At 43.7% G+C, this 22779-nt stretch overlaps 1 protein-coding gene across 1 annotated transcript in view; it reads left to right on the top strand.

Annotated features, from left to right (window-relative positions):
* Positions 1-22779, top strand: part of Virma (vir like m6A methyltransferase associated) — a 72031-nt gene that overhangs the window by 11847 nt on the left and 37405 nt on the right. The window contains exons 3-7 of the mRNA XM_041657198.1: positions 3709-3795; positions 14312-14360; positions 16700-16868; positions 18220-18342; positions 19315-19587. Of these exons, the coding sequence (XP_041513132.1) occupies positions 3709-3795; positions 14312-14360; positions 16700-16868; positions 18220-18342; positions 19315-19587 (701 nt within the window). The remainder of the gene's footprint in view (positions 1-3708; positions 3796-14311; positions 14361-16699; positions 16869-18219; positions 18343-19314; positions 19588-22779) is intronic.

The raw sequence follows: 22779 nt of genomic DNA on the forward strand, positions 1-22779 counted from the left end.
CCCAGGCAGAGCATAAAGTACGTGTGGCGTGCCTCTAGCACTGTGAGGTGGGACCTGGAGGACTGCAGGTTTTAAGAACAGCCAGAGCTATGCAAGATGCCATTTGGAAAAGCAGCAATAAAAACTAAACTAAAGTTTAAACTGTGCATGGTGGACATGTGTGTATTTCTAGCAACTGGGAGAATCAGCTCCATAGCAATTCGAAGGCCAAACTGGGCTACATGATATGTGAGTGTGACACCTGCCCCCCCACAAAAAAGAGGGGGGATAGTATGGCTCAATTGGTAAAGTGCTTGATGCACAAGCTTGAGGACCTGAGTTCAGCCCTTAGCAACCATGTTAAAAAGAGAAGTAAGATAGCATGAACTGTGATCCCAGCACCGAGAAAGCAGGGACATTATTCCTGGGGCTTGCTGACCAGTCTGTCTAGGTGTAACGGCAAGCTCCAGGTTCATAAGAGACTGTCTTAAGAACAAAAATAAGGAGAAAAGCTAATTGAAAGCATCTAACATTTACCTTCTGCCTTTATGCATGGGTGTGGAGAGCACAAACACACACACACACACACACACACAGAGAGAGAGAGAGAGAGAGAGAGAGAGAGAGAGAAAGAGAGAGAGAGGTGCAAGTGCACCTCACTTTTTCTGAACACTTCCTCCTTGTTTTTTGAGAAAGGAAGATATATGTAGAATGGGAAAGATCTGGTAATGAAATGTATCCTTAGTCTTCTGTAATTATATCACTCTTGGTTAAGAAGGGGTGGTGGTTGTACTTGTCTTTAATCCCAGCATTCCTGGAGGCAGAGGCAGGCGGATTTCTGTGAATTCAAGGCCAGCATGGTCTACAGAGCAAGTTCCAGGACAGCCAGAGTTACATGAGATCCTGTCTTGAAAAACAAAAGAACAAGCTATTATCTTTCTGTAACAAGCGACTGCAGGTTTGGCAGTTGTAAGCAGTAACTATTGGAAAGGAACATCGCTCAGTGGTAGAGCTCTTGTTTAGCATGCTTGAGCCTCAGTCCCCAGCATCGCAGCACAGAACAGTAAGTTCTTCTTCTCTCGTTGTTTCTCAGGGCCAGGAGTCTGCCAATGGCTAAGCTGCTTCAGTTCCTTCATTTTTGTACTCTAGATGCAGTTGGCATGGCTCTCTGGGGGTGGGGCTGGAGAGTTTGCTTGTACGCTCACTTACATGGCTGCTGGTGAGAAGTTGTAGTTCCTTGGTAGCAGATACTCTCCTTGGAGATTCACCCCGCTTATATCGTGACAGAGCTTTCTCTGGAATGAGTGCTGTGCAAGCGAGTGTCCCTTGGAAGAAGGTTCAGTTAGTGTGCTGTGCAATTTGCTTGACGTGACCCACCGTTAGTTTTTCTGGAGTCTCAGCTGTGTGTGTTAGTATAGTGTAGGAGGGGACTCTCTTAGGTTGAGAATAACAGGAAGCATGGGCCACTGGAGACATCTTGGAGGCTGGCCATCACAGCAGTAAAAGTAGATCTCGGGCACTTGCTACGATGTGTAGAATATAATTTTTCTCTATTCTTCCTGTTTTCTTAGCTGGGAGTGAGTGAATGGCTCCTTATGTTGTAGTAACTCCAGATACAAAAGTACCGGAAACATTTACACATGCTTAACATGTAGAACGATAAAATTAAGGATTAATGGAATAGTACAGATATAAAAAGAAATCTATAGGGAATCCTTTACAAATTTTTTTTAATATTTATTTATTATGTATACAATATTCTGTCTGTGTATATGCCTGCAGGCCAGAAGAGGGCACCAGACCCCATTACAGATGGTTGTGAGCCACCATGTGGTTGCTGGGAATTGAACTCAGGACCTTTGGAAGAGCAGGCAATGCTCTTAACCACTGAGCCATCTCTCCAGCCCTCCTTTACAAATTTTTATTGCATACTTTGTGTGTGTGTGTGTGTTTGTGTAGTTCTTCATGTGTCATGGGTGGAGATCAGAGGACATCTTCTGGGAATCAGTTCTCTCCTTCCACTGTGTGAGTCTCAGCAGCAGTCTTACCTGCCCTGAAACCTGGAATATTAAGCTCAAAAGTAATGCTAAGAATGTAACATACTTATAATGTTTTTTTTCTTCCCGTAAAACTCAGAAATTACAGGTAAACACAAAATTCCTGTAATATCTCTATCCTGAGAGGAGAATCCTAAATTTTATTTTATTTATTTGTTTTGTTTTTGTTTTGGCTTTTCTTTTTTTTCTTCTGTTTTTGTTTTTTGAGACAAAGTTTCTCAGTAGTTTTTTGGTGCCTGTCCTGGAACTAGCTCTTGCAGACCAGGCTGGCCTTGAACTCACAGAGATCTGTCTTGCCTCTGCCTCCTGAGTGCTGGGGTTAAAGGCATGCGCCACCACCGCCCAGCTGGTTTTGGCTTTTCAAAGCAGAATTTCTTCATGTAGCTTTGGATGTCCTAGAACTAACTTTATAGACCAGGCTGGTCTCCAACTCAGAGATCCACCTGTCTCTGCCTCCCAACTGCTCTCCTTAAAGGTATGCACTACCACCACCTAGCTTGATGTATTTTTAAAAAGATTTATTTTTAGTTTTAATTGTATCTATATGTATCTCTCTGTTTCTCTGTGTATGTGTGTTTGTTCATGCTTGTGTGCATGTAGGTGCCCATGGAAGCCAGAAGAAGAAGTTGGAACCCCTGGAACTAGAGTTACCAGAAGCTGTGAGCTGCCCAGGGTGGTGGTTTCTAGGAACCAAATTTGGGTCCTCTGCAGAAGCAGTACTTGCTTTTAACTACTGAACCGTCTCTCTAGCCCATTTTGTTCTTTACTTACTGGCCTATTTTTCGTTGTATAGCCTAGGTTAGCCTTGAATTTGCAGCTCACCTTTCTACAGGCACACACTCAAATCTGGCTTTGGATAACAGCGTCTGTCTGTCTGTCTGTCTGTCTGTCTACCTATATGGAGAGGATGTGTGGATGTGTGGATGCCACAGTGTGTTTATGAAGTTGGAGGAAAACATTCAGGAGACAGTTTTCTCTTTCCACTGCATGTGTGGGTCCTGGGGATTGAATTGTGGTTATTGGACTTGGTGGCAGGGCCCTTTGTCATGTGAGCCATTTTGCTGGTGCTGTTACTTTTATAAATGTGCCATCTTACATAAAGTTATGTTTTTAAGTCATTAAATTGTAAAAGTCTAATATAGTCAGATTACCTTTTGATTGTTTTGTTGTGTTGGAGATAAGACTCAGAGCCTTCTGCATCCTAGGCAGGAGCTCAGCTGTATCCCTGATACAAATGCTTAAGGTAGATACCGAGCAGCAGGCAGAAGGACTACATTTATCTTCCTATCTTTCTAATTTTCATGATTAAAGTCATTTTTTTAAAAAATTTTTTTGGCTGTTTTGGTGTTTTGGTTTTTTTAGACAGGGTTTCATCTGTGTAGTCTTGGCTGTCCTGAAACTAGCTCTATAGACTAGGCTGGCCTCGAACCACCTGTCTTTTCCTCCTTAGTGCTGGGATAAAAGTTCATTTTTAATAATACTTTTATGACTTACTTGAGTATTGGATAGAATTTTGTTAAAATATGTAAGTCATTTGCTCTTTTATTTAAATCTGAGGAATATTTTTTCCAGGTCTTAAAATTACTCAGGACTTTGTACTTACTGTGGTTTTGGGTTACTATAGGAACGTATTGTTAGAAAGGCTGATGGTTTGTCTTTGTTTGATTTACAGGGAGACATCTCCGCACACATTTCAACTAGACTTATTCTTCAATAATGTGAGCAAACCCAGTGCTCCAGTGTTCGATAGGTTGGGAAGGTATGTATGTACTAATAACTATCAGAAACCTCACTGAGTCGTGTTACGTAGATAGAAGTGTTCAATAGGTTGGGAAGGTATGTATGTACTAATAACTTTATCAGAAACCTCACTGAGTTGTGTTACGTAGATAGAAGGAAGTGTCTGGTGGTAGATACAAGAATGCAGGGTTTAATTTTCTCTGTGGGCATTATGAAAGAAATGCTGAACTGAGAGATTTTCATAAAAGCTCAAGTGTGTGAAATAATAGCCATCTTTTGTTTCTTGTTACTTGTGCGTATGTGCATTATAAACACGTCACTGTTGTGATTTACTACCAGCCTGGTCTGGGAAAGGCAGCCTTTTGATTATTAAAACTTCTGTTAGCAGCAAGAACTAGAACTTGGTGGCTTTCTTTTACACCACTCTGCTGCTTAGCTTGCTTCATAGCCAGACTGTCAGATTAGATTTAGCAGTAGATACGCCCTTTTTAGATTACCTAATATGTGGTAGATGCTAAAACTGCATGTTTGCTGCCAGTGTAACCATTGAATGAGTTTAGTAAGAACTCATTACAACATGAAAAAAATTAAAGGCAGTTTAAAGATGAAAAAATATGCCTTTAGTAGGAATTAGCAACTTTACTTATTCTTTCCTGATTCTCGTGATTTCATGGGTGATTGCATTGACAATTTAAAAATTTTAAAGCCCAGGACTTTAGACAACTAGGCAGATGCTCTACGCTGAGGTGTAACCCCAACTGTAGAGTATTTCCTCAAATTTTGGTCCTAGTGTGCTTTTTGGGGATCAATGCTAGGATTAAATTTAGGTCTTTGTGCACACCAGGCAAACAGTCTTATCACAGAATGACATCCTTAGCCCAAAGAGTATAATGTGGTTCTCTGTCTGTCTGTACATTAAATTTATGTGGAGGTACTTTTTTTTTTTTTTTTTTTTTTTTTTTTTTTTTTATAATTTTTTTATTAAGAAAAGAAGAAAAAAAACATAAACAAAAAACAAGTTTCCACCTCCTCCCAGCCTCCCATCTCCCTCCCCCTCCTCCCACCCTTCTCCCCCTCCTCCCACCCTTCTACCCCTCCCCCCACTCCTCTCCCCCTCCCTCTCCAGTCCACAGAGCAGTCCAGGTTCCCTGCCCTGTGGCAAGTCCTAGGTCCTCCCCCCTCCGTCCATATCTAGGAAGGTGAACATTCAAACTGGCTAGGCTTCCACAAAGCCAGCACATTAAGTAGGATCAAAACCCCGTGCCATTGTCCTTGGCGTCTCATCAGCCCTCATTGTTCGCCATGTTCAGAGAGTCTGGCTTTATCCCATGCTTTTTCAGTCACAGTCCAGCTGGCCTTGGTGAGCTCCCAGTAGATCAGCTCCACTGTCTCAGTGGGTGGGTGCACGCCTCGTGGTCCCGACTTCTTTGCTCATGTTCTCCCTCCTTCTGCTCCTCATTGGGACCTTGGGAGCTCAGTCCAGTGCTCCAGTGTGGGTCTCTGTCTCTGTCTCCATCCATCACCAGATGAAGGTTCTATGATGATATGCAAGATATTCGTCAGTATTGCTCTCGGATAGGGTCATTTCAGGTTCCCAATCCTCAGCTACCCAAGGAACTAACTGGGAACCTCATGTTGGGCACTTGGGAGCCCCTCTAGGGTCAAATCTCTTGCTCACCCTAAAGTGGTTCCCTTAACTAAGAATTGTGGTTCCGTGCTCCCCTATCCACCTTTCCTTTATCCCAATTCTCCTGATTCCCCAAGTCCCCCCTCCTTCCCTTCTACCTTTTCTCTCCCCATCTCCCCTTACCCCCATCCCACCCCACCCCCAAGATCCTAATTTTCTCCCCGGCAATTGGGTCTACTTCCCTTAGCCAAGAGGATAACTATATGTTTTTCCTTGGGTTCACCTTCTTACTTAGCTTCTTTAGGTTCACCTATTGTAGTCTCCGTGGCCCTAATTTATGGCTAGAAACCAATTATGAGCGAGTACATCCCATGTTCATCTTTTTGGGTCTGGGACACCTCACTCAGGATAGTGTTTTCTATTTCCATCCATTTGCCTGCAAAATTCGAGAAGTCATTGTTTTTTACCGCAGCGTAGTACTCTAGCGTGTATATATTCCATACTTTCTTCATCCATTCTTCCATTGAAGGGCATCTAGGTTGTTTCCAGGTTCTGGCTATTACAAATAATACTGCTATGAACATAGTTGAACAAATGCTTTTGTCATATGATAGAGCATCTCTTGGGTATATTCCCAGGAGTGGTATTGCTGGGTCCAGGGGTAAGTTGATCCCGAATTTCCTGAGAAACCGAAACACTGACTTCCACAGTGGTTGCACAAGATGGCATTCCCACCAGCAATGGATGAGGGTACCCGTTCCTCCACAGCCTCTCCAGCAAAGGTTATCCTTGGTGTTTTTGACTTTAGCCATTCTGACAGGTGTAAGATGATATCTCAAAGTTGTTTTGATTTGCATTTCCCTGATTGCTAAGGAAGTTGAGCACGACTTTAAGTGTCTTTTGGCCATTTGAACTTCCTCTGCTGAGAATTCTCTGTTCAGTTCAGTGCCCCATTTTTTAATTGGGTTAATTAGCATTTTAAAGTCTAGTTTCTTGAGTTCTCTATATATTTTGGAGATCAGACCTTTGTCTGTTGTGGGGTTGGTGAAGATCTTCTCCCAATCAGTAGGTTGCCTTTGTGTCTTATTGACTATGTCCTTTGCTTTACAGAAGCTTCTCAGTTTAAGTAGGTCCCATTTATTCAATGTTGCCCTTAATGTCTGTGCTTCTGGGGTTATACATAGGAAGCGATCTCCTGTGCCCAGCTCCTGTAGGGTACTTCCCACTTTCTCTTCTATCAGGTTCAGTGTGTTCGGGCTGATATTGAGGTCTTTAATCCATTTGGACTTGAGTTTTGTGCACGGTGATAGATAAGGGTCTATTTTCATTCTTCTACAAGATGACATCCAGTTGTGCCAGCACCATTTGTTGAAGATGCTTTCTTTCTTCCATTTTATACTTTTAGCTCCTTTATCGAAAATCAGGTGATCATAGGTTTGTGGGATAAAATTCGGGTCTTCTATACGATTCCATTGGTCGACTTCTCTGTTTTTATGCCAGTACCACACTGTTTTCATTACTGTGGCTCTGTAATAGAGTTTGAAGTCAGGGATGGTAATGCCTCCAGAAGATCCTTTACTGTATAGGATTGTTTTGGCTATCCTGGGTTTTTTGTTTTTCCATATAAAGTTGATTATTGTCCTCTCCAGATCTGTGAAGAATTTTGATGGGATCTTGATGGGGATTGCATTGAATCTATAAATAGCCTTTGGTAGAATTGCCATTTTTACTATGTTGATCCTCCCAATCCAAGAGCAAGGGAGGTCCATCCATTTTTTGGTATCCTCTTCAATTTCTTTCTTCAATGCCTTAAAGTTCTTGTCAAATAGATCTTTCACTTCCTTGGTTAGATGTACCCCAAGATATTTTATGCTGTTTTTGGCTATTGTGAATGGTGAAGCTTCTCTGATTTCCCTCTCTGCTTCCATATCCTTTGTGTATAAGAGGGCGACTGATTTTTTGGAGTTGATCTTGTATCCTGCCACATTACTAAAGCTGTTTATCAGCTGTAGGAGTTCTTTGGTGGAGTTTTTGGGGTCGCTTATGTACACTATCATATCATCTGCAAATAACGAAAGTTTAACTTCTTCCTTTCCAATTCGAATCCCCTTGATTCCATTATGTTGTCTTATTGCTATTGCTAGAACTTCAAGCACTATATTGAAGAGGTATGGGGAGAGTGGACAGCCTTGTCGTGTTCCTGAGTTAAGTGGGATGGCTTTGAGTTTCTCTCCGTTTAATTTGATGTTAGCTGTCGGCTTGCTGTATATAGCTTTTATTATATTTAGGTATGACCCTTGTATCCCTAATCTCTCCAAGACTTTTAACATAAATGGATGTTGAATTTTGTCAAATGCTTTTTCAGCATCTAATGAAATGATCATATGGTTTTTTTCTTTCAGTTTATTTATATGCTGGATTACATTGATAGATTTTCGTATGTTGAACCAGCCCTGCATCTCAGGAATGAAGCCTACTTGATCATAATGGATAATTTTTCGGATGTGTTCTTGGATTCGATTTGCCAGTATTTTGTTGAGGATTTTTGCGTCGATATTCATGAGTGAGATTGGCCTGTAGTTCTCTTTCCTGGTTGAGTCTTTGAGTGGTTTTGGTATCAGAGTAATTGTGGCTTCATAAAAGGAGTTTGGTAATGACCCTTCTGTTTCTATCTTGTGGAATACATTAAGGAGTATAGGTATTAGATCTTCTTGGAAGATCTGGTAGAATTCCGCATTGAAACCATCTGGTCCTGGGCTTTTTTTGGTAGGGAGGTTTTTGATAACCTCTTCTAATTCTTCGCGACTAACAGGTCTATTTAGATTGTTCACCAGGTCCTGATTTAACTTTGGTATATGATATTTATCTAAAAAAGTATCCATTTCCTTTACATTTTCCAATTTTGTGGCATATAGGCTTTTGTAGTAAGATCTAATGATTCTCTGAATTTCCTCTGTGTCTGTGGTTATGTCCCCCTTTTCATTTCTGATCTTATTAATTTGCAAATTCTCTCTCTGCCGTTTGATTAGCTTGGATAGTGGTTTGTCAATCTTGTTGATTTTCTCCAGGAACCAGCTTTTTGTTTCATTGATTTTTTGTATTGTTTTCTGTGTTTCTATTTTGTTGATTTCAGCCCTCATTTTGATTATTTCCAGTCTTCTACTCCTCCTAGGTGAGTCTGCTTCTTTTTTTTCTAGAGCTTTCAGGTGGGCTGTTAAGTCTCCAATGTGAGCTTTCTCTGTTTTCTTTAAGTGGGCACTTAGTGCTATGAACTTTCCTCTTAGGACTGCTTTCATAGTGTCCCATAAGTTTGAGTATGTTGTTTCTTTATTTTCATTGAATTCCAGGAAGACTTTAATTTCTTTCTTTATTTCTTCCTTAATCCAGCTATGGTTCAATAGTTGACTGTTCAGTTTCCATGACTTTGTATGCTTTCTGGGGGTAGCATTATTGTTGAATTCTAACTTTAATCCATGGTGATCTGATAAGACACAGGTGGTTACTAATATTTTTTTGTAACTGTGGATGTTTGCTTTGTTACCGACTATGTGGTCGATTTTCGAGAAGGTTCCATGAGCTGCAGAGAAGAAGGTATATTCTTTCCTATTTGGATGGAATGTTCTATAGATGTCTGTTAAGTCCATTTGATTCATTACCTCCACTAGTTCTCTTATTTCTCTGTTAGGTTCCTGTCTGATTGACCTGTCCATTGGTGAGAGAGGAGTGTTGAAGTCTCCTACTATTAGTGTGTGCGGTTTGATGGCTGCCTTGAATTTTAGCAATGTTTCTTTTATGTACGTGGGTGCTTTTATATTAGGGGCATAGATGTTCAGGATTGAGACTTCATCCTGATGAACTGTTCCTGATATGAGTATAAAATGCCCCTCTCCATCTCTTCTGATTGATTTAAGTTTAAAGTCAACTTTGTTAGAGATTAGTATGGCCACACCTGCCTGTTTCTTAGGACCATTTGCTTGATAGGCCTTTTCCCAGCCCTTTACTCTGAGTAGGTGCCTGTCTTTGTGGTTGAGGTGTGTTTCTTGTAAACAGCAGAATGTTGGATCCTGTTTTCTTATCCAATCTCTTAGCCTGTGCCTTTTTATAGGTGAGTTGAGTCCATTGACATTAAGTGATATTAATGACCAGTGGTTGTTAACTCCGGTCATTTTTTTTTTAGTCGTAGAGTTTGTGAGTTTCCCTTCTTTGTTTTGTGTTGGTGAAGGGTCTCTAGATGTCTGAGGTATTGTGGTCATTGTTGGACTCCTTGGTTAGTGATTTTCCTTCAATTACTTTCTGTAAGGCTGGATTTGTGGCTGCGTATTGTTTAAATTTGTTTTTATCCTGGAAAATTTTATTTTCTCCATTTATAGTGAATGAAAGCTTGGCTGGGTATAGTAATCTGGGCTTGCACCCATGGTCTCTCAGTTTCTGCAGTACATCTAACCAGGACCTTCTGGCTTTCATGGTTTCCATGGAGAAGTCAGGTGTAAGTCTGATAGGTTTACCTTTATAAGTAATTTGGCCTTTTTCCTTTGCAGCTCTTAATATTCTTTCCTTATTTTGTATGCTTTGTGTTTTGATAATTATATGGCGAGGGGATGTTTTTTTTTGATCCAGCCTATTCGGTGTTCTGTATGCTTCTTGCACCTTCATAGGAAAATCTTTCCTTAGGTTGGGAAAGTTTTCTTCTATAATTTTATTAAATAGATTTTCTGGACCATTGAGCTGCCCTTCTTCTCCTTCTTCTACTCCTATTATTCTTAGGTTTGGTCTTTTTATTGTGTCCCATATTTCCTGAATGTTTTGTGATGAGAGTTTGTTGGACTTGCTGTTTTCTTTGATCAGTGTGTTTATTTTCTCTATGGTATCTTCAGAATCCGAGAGTCTTTCTTCTATCTCTTGTATTCTGCTGGTTATGCTTGTTTCTGTAGTCTCTATTCGTTTACCTAGATTTTCCATGTCCAGACGGCCCTCTGTTTGTGTTTTCTTCTTTGCCTCCATTTCAGTTTTCAGGTCTTGAACTGTTTCCATTATCTGTTTGATTGTTTTTCCTTGGTTTTCTAGGGTATCATTCACTGATTTATTCAATTCTTCAAACTTTCTGTTATATTTCTCATCCATTTCTATAAGGGCGTTTTTTACATGCTGTTTAAGGGTGTCAATCACTTTCATGAAGTCAATCTTTTCTCCTTCCTCTTGATTAAGGGGATCTTGTCCTCCCGTTGTGAGGTCGCTTGTTTCTGGTAGCTTCATGTTGCTTTTCAGCTTGTTGGGCGAATTCTTGCCTTGATGTCGGCCCATCTCTTCTTCCAAATGCTCCCTATGGATCTTCTTTTACCGGATTAGGTCTCCTTGCCTACCAAACGCTGTCTCTCCCCAATGTTGGCTCTCCCAATGCTGGGTCTCCCCAATGCTGGGTCTCCTGGCGCCGAAAGATCAGGCCTCCGTGCTGGTTGGGCAGCTCGCAGACAAAGCGCCTACCCCGCTTGGTGCAGGCAGGCCACAGAAACAAAGGAACTGCTGCCCCCCGGGAGCCCCGGCTACTCGGACTCAGCGCCCAGATAGGCTGGGCTGGGCGATGCCACGTGCCAAAAGAGGGCAGTGGGGGCGAAGTGGGGAGGGGTCTGGACGGAAGCTGGGTGGGCCAGGAAGAAAGAGGCAGCAGAGAGCCCAAGCAGGACAGGGGGCCAAGAAACCCCCGAGCTCCCCGTCCCAGGCTGGCGCCGTGGGCCAGAAACTCACCCCAATGCTGGGTCTCCTGGCGCCGAAAGATCAGGCCTCCGTGCTGGTTGGGCAGCCCGCAGACAAAGCGCCTACCCCGCTTGGTGCAGGCAGGCCACAGAAACAAAGGAACTGCTGCCCGCCCGGGAGCCCCGGGTACTCGGACCCAGCGCCCAGATAGGCTGCGCTGGGCGATGCTACGCGCCAGAAGAGGGCAGTGGGGGCGAAGTGGGGAGGGGTCTGGACGGAAGCTGGGTGGGCCAGGAAGAAAGAGGCAGCAGAGAGCCCAAGCAGGACAGGGGGCCAAGAAACCCCCGAGCTCCCCGTCCCAGGCTGGCGCCGTGGGCCAGAAACTCACCCCAATGCTGGGTCTCCTGGCGCCGAAAGATCAGGCCTCCGTGCTGGTTGGGCAGCCCGCAGACAAAGCGCCTACCCCGCTTGGTGCAGGCAGGCCACAGAAACAAAGGAACTGCTGCCCGCCCGGGAGCCCCGGGTACTCGGACCCAGCGCCCAGATAGGCTGCGCTGGGCGATGCTACGCGCCAAAAGAGGGCAGTGGGGGCGAAGTGGGGAGGGGTCTGGACGGAAGCTGGGTGGGCCAGGAAGAAAGAGGCAGCAGAGAGCCCAAGCAGGACAGGGGGCCAAGAAACCCCCGAGCTCCCCGTCCCAGGCTGGCGCCGTGGGCCAGAAACTCACCCCAATGCTGGGTCTCCTGGCGCCGAAAGATCAGGCCTCCGTGCTGGTTGGGCAGCCCGCAGACAAAGCGCCTACCCCGCTTGGTGCAGGCAGGCCACAGAAACAAAGGAACTGCTGCCCGCCCGGGAGCCCCGGGTACTCGGACCCAGCGCCCAGATAGGCTGCGCTGGGCGATGCTACGCGCCAAAAGAGGGCAGTGGGGGCGAAGTGGGGAGGGGTCTGGACGGAAGCTGGGTGGGCCAGGAAGAAAGAGGCAGCAGAGAGCCCAAGCAGGACAGGGGGCCAAGAAACCCCCGAGCTCCCCGTCCCAGGCTGGCGCCGTGGGCCAGAAACTCACCCCAATGCTGGGTCTCCTGGCGCCGAAAGATCAGGCCTCCGTGCTGGTTGGGCAGCCCGCAGACAAAGCGCCTACCCCGCTTGGTGCAGGCAGGCCACAGAAACAAAGGAACTGCTGCCCGCCCGGGAGCCCCGGGTACTCGGACCCAGCGCCCAGATAGGCTGCGCTGGGCGATGCTACGCGCCAAAAGAGGGCAGTGGGGGCGAAGTGGGGAGGGGTCTGGACGGAAGCTGGGTGGGCCAGGAAGAAAGAGGCAGCAGAGAGCCCAAGCAGGACAGGGGGCCAAGAAACCCCCGAGCTCCCCGTCCCAGGCTGGCGCCGTGGGCCAGAAACTCACCCCAATGCTGGGTCTCCTGGCGCCGAAAGATCAGGCCTCCGTGCTGGTTGGGCAGCCCGCAGACAAAGCGCCTACCCCGCTTGGTGCAGGCAGGCCACAGAAACAAAGGAACTGCTGCCCGCCCGGGAGCCCCGGGTACTCGGACCCAGCGCCCAGATAGGCTGCGCTGGGCGATGCTACGCGCCAAAAGAGGGCAGTGGGGGCGAAGTGGGGAGGGGTCTGGACGGAAGCTGGGTGGGCCAGGAAGAAAGAGGCAGCAGAGAGCCCAAGCAGGACAGGGGGCCAAGAAACCCCCGAGCTCCCCGTCCCAGGCTGGCGCCGTGGGCCAGAAACTCACCCCAATGCTGGGTCTCCTGGCGCCGAAAGATCAGGCCTCCGTGCTGGTTGGGCAGCCCGCAGACAAAGCGCCTACCCCGCTTGGTGCAGGCAGGCCACAGAAACAAAGGAACTGCTGCCCGCCCGGGAGCCCCGGGTACTCGGACCCAGCGCCCAGATAGGCTGCGCTGGGCGATGCTACGCGCCAAAAGAGGGCAGTCTGGAGGTACTTTTAAAATCTTAGTGTGTGTGCTTATCCCAAACCAGTTACATCAAAGTCTTTTGTGGCTTGAAAGTATTTGATATTTGACTACATTGAAATATTCGAAAGTAGAAAAACTTTTAGAAGTATTTATTTATTTTTGTTTTTAATACTACTTCATTCCAACCTAGGCAGTGCTGGTGAAAACTGTTTTCCTTGCTGATTTTGAGTTACTGAAAAAATGAACAAGTTCTGTCAACAGATCAACACTTAAAGAGGTTAAAGTGCCTGACACGTGGTAGATTTCAGACAGTGAGAATGTCCAAAATAATCAGTGTGCCGGACTGACGAGAGTGGGCTCTGGGAGCCAAGGCTGTAGGGTTATCCCTGATACCTTTGTAACACTCGGTGTGTAGATTACAGCAAATTGTGTACTCTAATGTCAGCCATGCAGGAGCAACAGAAGTTCCTCCTGTTCTTGGGAGGAAAAGAATTTATTAGCTGTTCTAGTAACCTACGTTTTGTGTACTTTTTAAAAAATATTTATTTATTTATTATTTATACAATATTCTGTCTGTGTGTATGCCTGCAGGCCAGAAGTGGGCACCAGACCCCATTATAGATGGTTGTGAGCCACCATGTGGTTGCTGGGAATTGAACTCAGGACCTTTGGAAGAGGAGGCAATGCTCATAACCTCTGAGCCATCTCTCCAGCCCCCGTTTTGTGTACTTTTAATCAGTTCTTAAGTATTATGGAAGATAAAAACATAGGACACTGCGCACATGTGCTGTAGGCCCAGGTCTATGTCGGGAACCCAAGGTTCAATCCCAGGCCCAGCCCTGAGGCCGCCCTTCAGCACTCTCAACAGCTTGGCTGGTCTGGGGCTGAGACCCCAGGACTTACCACAGCGCCATCTTTGTTAGTTTTTTTTGGTTTTTCGAGACAGGGTTTCTCTGTGGCTTTGGAGCCTGTCCTGGAACTAGCTCTGTAGACCAGGCTGGTCTCGAACTCATAGAGATCTGCCTGCCTCTGCCTCCCGAGTGCTGGGATTAAAGGCGTGCGCCACCATCGCCCGGCCCATCTTTGTTAGTTTTATGCTGTGGTGAGGGTATGTCGGTCAGAGCACAGCTTTGTGGAGGGGCTTCCCCTTCCACCCTTATGTAGGATGCAGGGATTGAGTGCAGCCCGTCAGACTCATGTGCTAAGTGTTTTTACCCAGTGAGTCATCTAACAGCCGAAACTTTGTAATATGTAAAATTATTATTTGATCCTTTGTGTCTATTCTTACCCCCTTTTACAGCCTGGAATATGATGAGAATACGTCTATCATCTTTAGACCAAACTCAAAGGTAATTATAGATATTACTGTTTTGCCTTTTTTCTTAAGTTCTTATTTCTGTTCAGGTTTAAATAAGTCAGAGACAGAGCTGGACCCTGTGTTCGGATGTTACCTCCTGTCAGCATCTTGCAGCCTTTGCATCTGTCTAGGTGGTTGATGACTGCTTTTGTCCTGTAGTGCCTGCAGAGGGCTTTAGTGACTCCTGCCGCTTCACCTTCAGCCAGGAAGGCCACTGGGAAGGGAGTTTAGAAGACAGGGGCTTTGGTTTCTAGGACAAGTTTTTCCTTTTTTTAAAATTTTTCAATTATTTATTTATTTATTTGGGTCCTTTTTTTTAAAATGTAAAAACAAAAATTTTATTATTAAAAAAGTCGGAGCCAGGCAGTGGTGGTGAACACCTTTAATCCCAGCATTCAGGAGGCAGAAGCAGGTGGATCTTTGTGAGTTTGAGGCCAGCCTGGTCTACAGAGTGAGTTTCAGAACAACTAGGGCTACACAGAGAAATCCTGTCTCAAAACAGACAGACAGACAGACAGACAGACAGACAGAAAGAAAGAAAGAAAAGGAAATGAACAAAACATCACACACCCAAATTAAATAGACTAAAAGTCTGAATATCCCCATGAGCTTCTACAGTTAGAACAGGAACTATGAAGCTCCACATTAAATTTTATGCTTTCAGTATCAAATATCTTTGTGTAGTAATCCACCACTGAAACATACAAAAAAAATCCATGACAGAATCGGAACTTAACAGTTATCTTTATTTACCTCTTCTTCATAATTGGCGTCCATTGCCTTCATTCAGCTCTTGTTAGTTTTTACTGTGTGTGAGGCAAGCTCGCAGCAGCCGTCAGCCTTGCTGCCCAAGCGCTGGGATAGGAGGCATGCACTGCCGTGCCTGGTGCAGTGCCGGCTGTTCACACGCTCACGTTTTGTTACGGGAAGGATTGAGACTACCCTTCACAGTTAATGTGTGGAGCCACGGATTCAGTTCTGAAAAAAGTGCAATTTGTCATATCTGTTTAGTTTATAATAAATATTGAAGGCTAATGGTATTGTCTTTGGTCTTTTGGGAAAAAAAATTGTTTTAAGAAAGACAAGTTTGTCGTGCAGTGGTGGCGCACACCTTTAATCCCATCACTTGGTAAGGCAGAAGGAGATGGATCTCTGTGAATTCAAGGCCAGCCTGGTCTACAGAGTGAGTTCCAGGACAGCCAGGACTACACAGAAAAACCCTGTCTTGAAGAAGGGACAAGTTTATTAAATACTGCAAGGGGTAGGGTGGGGTCAGTGGGCTGGACAGCAACCCGGGTATCACCTGCAAGTCTCCTGTGAGAATGACTCATTTCCTGGCCAGCGTTTGTTAGCGTCTCACCTGCCCAGTTCTGGTGGGAGAAGTGCTACAACTTTAGGACCTTTATCATTCTGGAGACCGCACATGCTGTGGGCATTGTATTTCCCTGACTCTCAACTAGTTCACTCTCAGTTTTCTTCCTTGCTTGGGAGCTTATCCATGCACTTTGAACAAAGTCCACATGAACTATAGACAGGAAGATTTGGTCTTAGCATGGGTTAGGTGTAGAAATCTGGAGAACCGTATAAAATCTGTGCCTCTGAGTGACTTTCACCAATATTTGCCTTTTCCATTTTCTAGAATGCTTGTATTTATTTTTGCTTATTTTAATTAAAAAACTTATTTTTTAGTCAGGTGATGGTGGTGTACACCTTAATGCCAGCACTTGGGTGGGTGGCAGAGGCAGGCGGGTCTCTGTGAGTTCGAGACCAGCCTGGTCTACAGAGCTAGTTCCAGGACAGGCTCCAAAGCCACAGAGAAACCCTATCTCCTTTTAGAAGCCCTAAGTTGAGTTACCACCACTCATGTTAGGGGACTCACAACTAACTCTAGCTTCTGGGGGGGTCTGGTGCTCCTTCTGGTCTCCGGAGGCACTGTACTTAAGCTTTAAATGCACATATCCATATACTGATACACACATATACACATAATTAAAAGTAAAATCTTTTTTAAAAAATAAAAAGAGGCTTAAGAGATGGCTCAGCAGTGAAGACTGTAATTGTATTTCCAGCACACAGTCATGTCACGACCATCTGTAACTCCAGTTCCAGGCAATCTCATATACTCCTCTGGCCTTCATGGACACTGAGTGCTTGGATTAAAGGCGTGCGCCACCATCGCCCGGCAGCTGCAAACACTTTTAACTACTGAGCTAAACCTCCAGTTCCTTCAGCAGTGCTTTAAAGACTTTAGCTGAACCATAAACTAATATCACTTTACATTTGGCATATTAAAACATTAATTTGAGATCTTTCACTGTCCCTAAAAATCAGGTAAATACTGATGGTCTGGTGTTAAGAGGCTGGTACAACTGTCTGACCCTGGCGATCTATGGATCAGTAGATAGAGTGATAAGCCATGACAGAGACTCGCCACCACCTCCTCCTCCACCTCCACCTCCTCCCCAGCCACAGACGACTTTGAAAAGGAATCCAAAGCATGGTGAGAAATCAGTTTGCTTTCCCTGGTGAAACTGTTTGGTTCTGTTCTAGCCAGAAAAACCGATGCAAAGGCCTTTGCTACCTTTTCGCTCATCTTGTATGAGATCTCACATGGTATTTGTCAGTCTCCTGTTCTTATCAGTAAGATTTTACTTTTAGTTCTTCTTCCTCTGTTTTTCCGAAGAGCTAGTTTGCTTGCCTGCTTTTCAGTCAGGGTCTTAGTATATAGTGCAGACTATTTTAGAACTCACAAAAATCTGCCTGCTTGAGGCTGAAACTAAAGGTGTGTGCCACCACACCTGGTCCTGGAGCACATTCTAGATAGTCCCAAGGCTGGCTCCCTCTCTCCCTCCCTGCTTCCTTTCCTTCCTTCCTGTATTTCTTATTGGCTCCATTTAAAATAATGCAATCCCAGTATTAGCCCTCCTCCCCTGTGTGTGTGTGGGTGTGTGGGTGTGTGGGTGTGTGTGTGTGTGTGTGTATGTTAAAGGCAGGGCCTCAATCTGTAGCCCAGGCTGGCCTCTAACTTACTGTCTTTCTGCCCGTGTTCCTGATCTCTGTGATTATAGATAGGTAGGCGTCACAATGTCTAGTTTATTAATTTTTTTCTTTATTTAAGTAAGATCTCTGAAAGAATTGAAGAATAGTTAGGAAGTTTGGTATGTATTCCTGGAATATTTATGTATATTTTTTAGGAGTAGATTTCAAATTTATTTGAATGGATTTCTCTCTTTTTTAACACCTTATTCTTTTGTACTGGTAAAATATTTTTATTTTTTAATTATGAGTTGTGTCAGATTTTATGCGTGTGAGAAAGTGAATGTGCGTGTATTGCGCTTGCTCTTTATGAGGTGCTGGGGTTCAGAACTGGAACCCGTGCTGGCTGAGCACGTGCTTTGTGTCTAACCTCACCCCAGTTCATGCCACAGCTCATTAACCTGTCAGCCAGGCAGTGGTGGCGCACACCTTTAGTACCAGCACTCGGGAGGCAGAGGCAGGAGGACATCTGTGAGTTCAGGTCTGGCCTGGTCCATAGAGTGAGTTCCAGGACAGGCTTCAAAACTACACAGAGTAACCCTTTATCTAAAAACAAACAAAACAAACAAATAATTCTTCATATTTCCAGGGTGTTACCTAGAAATATAGTTCCTTAGACTATATTGTGTTTTTGTTTGTGGACAGTTAGAAATTCTAGATTTTTAGATCAGTTAGCAAAATTTTTATTAAATCTCTAGGCAGGAAAAGTTTGTATTATCGTTCAGTTTTGAGGATAAGTTCAGATGATAAAAATTTTTTTTCATGAATTCATTTCAGTGTACTTTAACAATTTGAACACATTGTTTCCCATATAGCTGACGGAGAGAAAGAAGATCAGTTTAATGGAAGCCCTCCAAGACCCCAGCCACGTGGACCAAGAACTCCTCCAGGACCTCCTCCCCCTGATGATGATGAGGATGATCCTCTATCTTTGCCAGGTGTAGAATCTCTGCTAGGTTTTCCACTACTCGTGATATGTGGTGCTTCTGTTTGTTTTGTTCAGTTGTTTGTTTGTTTTTTGAGATAGGGTTTCTCTGTGTAACAGCCCTGGAGCTTACACTGTAGACCAGGCTGGCCTCAATCTCACAGAGATCCCTGTTTTTCTCTTCCTCCCAATTTTGGGGATTAAAGGTGTGTGTCAAAACCCATCTGGCTTGTTTTGTTTAATTTTTTTTGAGACAGGGTTTCTGGCTGTTCAGGAACTCATTTTGTAGAGTAGGATGGCCTGAAACTCGTACATCCACCTGTCTCTGCCTCCCAAGTTCTGGGATTAAAGATGTGTGCCACTATGCCCAGCTCAGGTGCTTATTGATTACAGAAAAGCATGAGGTGATCAAATCTTGTTGATTGCCCCTTCTCCCTAGACTCCTCATCCTGTCAGGTATTCTTTTTGTTTTTCCCATTGGCAGAGCAACTTGTTAAAAAAAATCAGTTAATGTGAAGCTATACCAACAGTGCTTTGAGGATAGAGTATTAATGTAACATGATAGTATATAGCACTTAGAAATAAGTAGTATGTATTGGTCTAAAAAACAAACCAACTTACTAATTTAAAAACTAAAAGAGTTTCATATTGCTGCAGAGCATAAAATACTATAAAATAGTATATTTTATTAATTGTAAATGAAGTTATATAGTATATACTGTGAGTGAGACTTGTTTTTATTTTGAGTCAGGATTTCACTTATTCAGTCTAGGCTAGTCTCACTATGGAGGTGAGAAACTCCTTTTCCAAGTGCTAGGATTAGAAGCATATGTTACCATAACAGTCTTAATAATAATCTACCATCTTTTAAAAGAGCATTAGTGATCTAAATCATCCAACACGCATTATGTGGCTGTAGGCTCCAGTCCTGATGCCTTATGATATCTAAACCATTGAATAATCTGCTTTCAATCTCATTTTCCAGTGTCTGGTGACAAGGAAGAGGATGTCCCCCATAGAGAAGATTATTTTGAGCCCATTTCTCCTGATCGGAATTCTGTCCCCCAGGAAGGTCAGTATTCTGATGAAGGGGAAGTAGAAGAAGAGCAGCAAGAAGAAGGAGAGGATGATGAAGATGATGTGGATGTAGAGGAAGAAGAGGATGACGATGAGGATGACTGCCATACAGTAGACAGTATCCCTGATGAGGAGGAGGAAGAGGAAGAGGAAGAAGGTGAAGAGGATGAAGATGGTGAAGGTGGGAAATGCTAACTAGGACTTCTCCATGTTGGTTTGAGCATTGCAGAAGTTCACAGTCGCAGTAAATGCATTGGAAGAGCTCTGTCAGTCGTATAGTTTGGCCTTAAGACATGATCGCAAATGAAGTTTCTGTCTCTTACTCTCTGTCAACTAACTTATTTATGCGACAGTGTTACCCTCCTCTTTAACTAGCTCAAAGTGTTGACTCTGTCATTTCCCTGGGGAGAGGTTTTATTTGGCTCATGCATGAGTTGCTACTTGGTTCATCAGGGTTAGCCAGAGAAGCAGAATTTAAAAGTAGGCTGTTTTTAGAATAAGCAATGAGGTATCGTAAGCTGGGCCAACTTTCTAAAGATAGATGGCACAGAGATACTTTGACAAAATGCTATGATATTTTTAGAAATTTGTCTGCCTGTGTAGCTCAGTTATAAGTACATGTGGCTGAAGTTGCAGTCTTTTAATTAGGTTTGAGTTTTCTTTTAAAGACAAAATGAAATATTTGAGTTAATTGGTCATTAATTTAGTTAATTGGTTAATTTGAGTTATAGGTGGTTGTGAGCCCCTGATATGGGTGCTGGGAACTGAACTCTGGTTCTCTGGAGAAGATGTATGAGCATCAGTTCATATAACTTTTTTTCCCCTGAGAATACTTTATCTTGTTATTACATTGCTCTTTTCTTTTTTATCTTTGCACATGTATCTATTTATATGTTGTGTGTGTGAGACTAGACACATGTAATTGATCAGTTAACTCAAATATCTTAAATTCTTAATTTCCCAAGAAACAACATGCAATACTAAACATTTATACAAAGTAACAGTCTGCCTTGGCCTTAAAAAAATAGTGAGGGTTGTTTTAGCGTTACAGGGGTGTGTGTGGGCTAATATGCTACAGTCATTTGTGAGCTCACAAATGCCTCTGTAACTCTAAAACAACTCTCACTCTCATGATTTTGTATGATATACACATAATTAAATACTAAGTGATACTTTTTTTTTTTTTTTAGCTTTCTCCATTCCCAGATTGCCAAATAGTCATATTTAGATTTCTTGTGTATGACTGGCAGATGGCTATGTTTTCTTAGGCAGGACAACTTTGCAGAGATAGCAAGAATGAACAGGTTAATTTGACTTAGAACGTATCCAGCTTGTTGGAGAGTCACATCCCAGAGACCCATCTTTTCAAAAAGCCTTGTTGCTAAGGACTGTCGAGAGGACTGGAGCAGTTGTCTAGAGATATTTACTTTTTGGGGCCATTTTTGCACACTTTTAATTTTTTTGTTGTTTTTATTTTTCAAGACAGATTTTCTTCTCTGGGTATCTCTGGCTGTCCTTGAACTAGTTCTGTGGACCAGATTGGCCTCTAACTCACAGAGAGATCCACCTGCCTCTGCCTCCTGAGTACTGAAATAAAAGGCACGTGCCACCACCACCCAGCGCGTTTTTACCTTTTTATAGGGTAGGCTGTAGTATTGTTAGGAAATAAGATGTACCTATGTCTTTGCTTTAAATCTGTTTTGATACAGAGGGAAAAAAAAAAACCTGGTTATTTGTGATTAACAAAAGAGACTTTCTTTTTCTTTTCTTTTCATTTCTTTTGATTTTTCAAGACAGGGTTTCTCTCTGTAGCTCTGGCTATCCTGAAACTTGTTTTGTAGACCAGGCTAGCTTTGAACTCACAAAGATCCTCCTGTCTGCCTCCCGAGTGCTGGGATTAAAGGTATACGCCACCACCGTCCAACTAAGAGGCTTTATTTTTAAGCTGGGTGGTGTTTCTTAGGCCGGGGCAGAAAGGTCGTGAATGGAGGCTGCTTGGATCACACAGCAGTTTGAAATGTAAAAGACTGGGGGGGGGGGGGGGTGTGGGTCAGGGGTAGAACATTGGCACAGTGTAGTGATGAGGTGAGCGGGCCGTGTCCCACTGCCCGGCTAGCTTTACCCGAAATAATTACACAGAAACTGTATTCATTGAAAACACTGCCTAGCCCATTATCTCTAGCCTCTTCTTGGCCAACTCTCACATCTTAATTAACCCATTTCTAATAAATCTGTGTATCATCACATGACTGTGGCTTACTGGAGAGATTCTAGCCTACATCCGTCTCTGGCCAGAGAGCCATGGCATCTGCCACACTGCCTTCTACCCAGCATCCTGTTCTGTCTACTCCGCCTACCTAATTTTCTGTCCTATCAAAAGGTCAAGACAGTTTCTTTATTTAACCAATGAAATCAACACAAAACAGAAGACCCTCCTACATCAGCACAGCATTTATGAGGCTCTGGGTTCACTCTCAACACACACACACACATATAAGTAAACAACTACAAAAATAATAAGAGAAAGCTTTATTTAGGCAAAACTTAGCTTTTCTGCTTATGTTGTTTTCCATAGGGCATTTGACTCAGACAAGAAAATATGCATGGGCCGGGCGGTGGTGGCGCACGCCTTTAATCCCAGCACTCGGGAGGCAGAGGCAGGCGGATCTCTGGGAGTTCGAGGCCAGCCTGGTCTACAAGAGCTAGTTCCGGGACGGGCACCAAAGCTACAGAGAAACCCTGTCTCGAAAAACCAAAAAAAAAAAAAAAAAAAAAAAAAAAAGAAAATATGCATGGAACAGTCTAGCTTTTGGGTTTTTATTTTTTAAATAGGCTTTCACTGTGTAGCCCTGGCTGTTGTGAAACTGAGTATGTAGGCCAGGCTGGTCTCTGATAAATAGAGATCTACCTGCCTCTGCATCCTGAGTGTTGGGGTCAAAGGACTGTGCCACCATGCCCAGCTAGATATTTATTTTATTTTTAATTCTGTGTATTGTGTTTGTGTGTCTGTGTATGGGTAAGTTTACGTGAGTACAGGCTCTTGAAGAAGCCAGAAGAGGTCATTGGATCCCCTGGAGCTGGAGTTATAGGTGGTTGTGAGCCCCCTGATATGGGTGCTAGGAATAAACTCTGATCCTCTGGAAAATATGTATGAGCATCAGCCCTTATAGCAATTTTTTCTTGAAAATACTTCATCTTGTAATTTCAGTGTTCTCTTTCCTTTATCTTGGCGTGTATGTGTGTATGTTGTGTGTTTGAGTAAGACGTGTGTGGTTGTCACAGGACAAGTTTAGATGTCAGTTCTTGTCTTCCACTTTGAGACAGGGCTCTTGTTGACAGCTTTGTATATTCCAGGCCAACTGGCCCATACATT

Source organism: Microtus oregoni, unplaced genomic scaffold (assembly GCF_018167655.1).
Source record: "Microtus oregoni isolate MIOR12 unplaced genomic scaffold, Mior012 000008F_ref0000371, whole genome shotgun sequence".
Classification (NCBI taxonomy): domain Eukaryota; kingdom Metazoa; phylum Chordata; class Mammalia; order Rodentia; family Cricetidae; genus Microtus; species Microtus oregoni.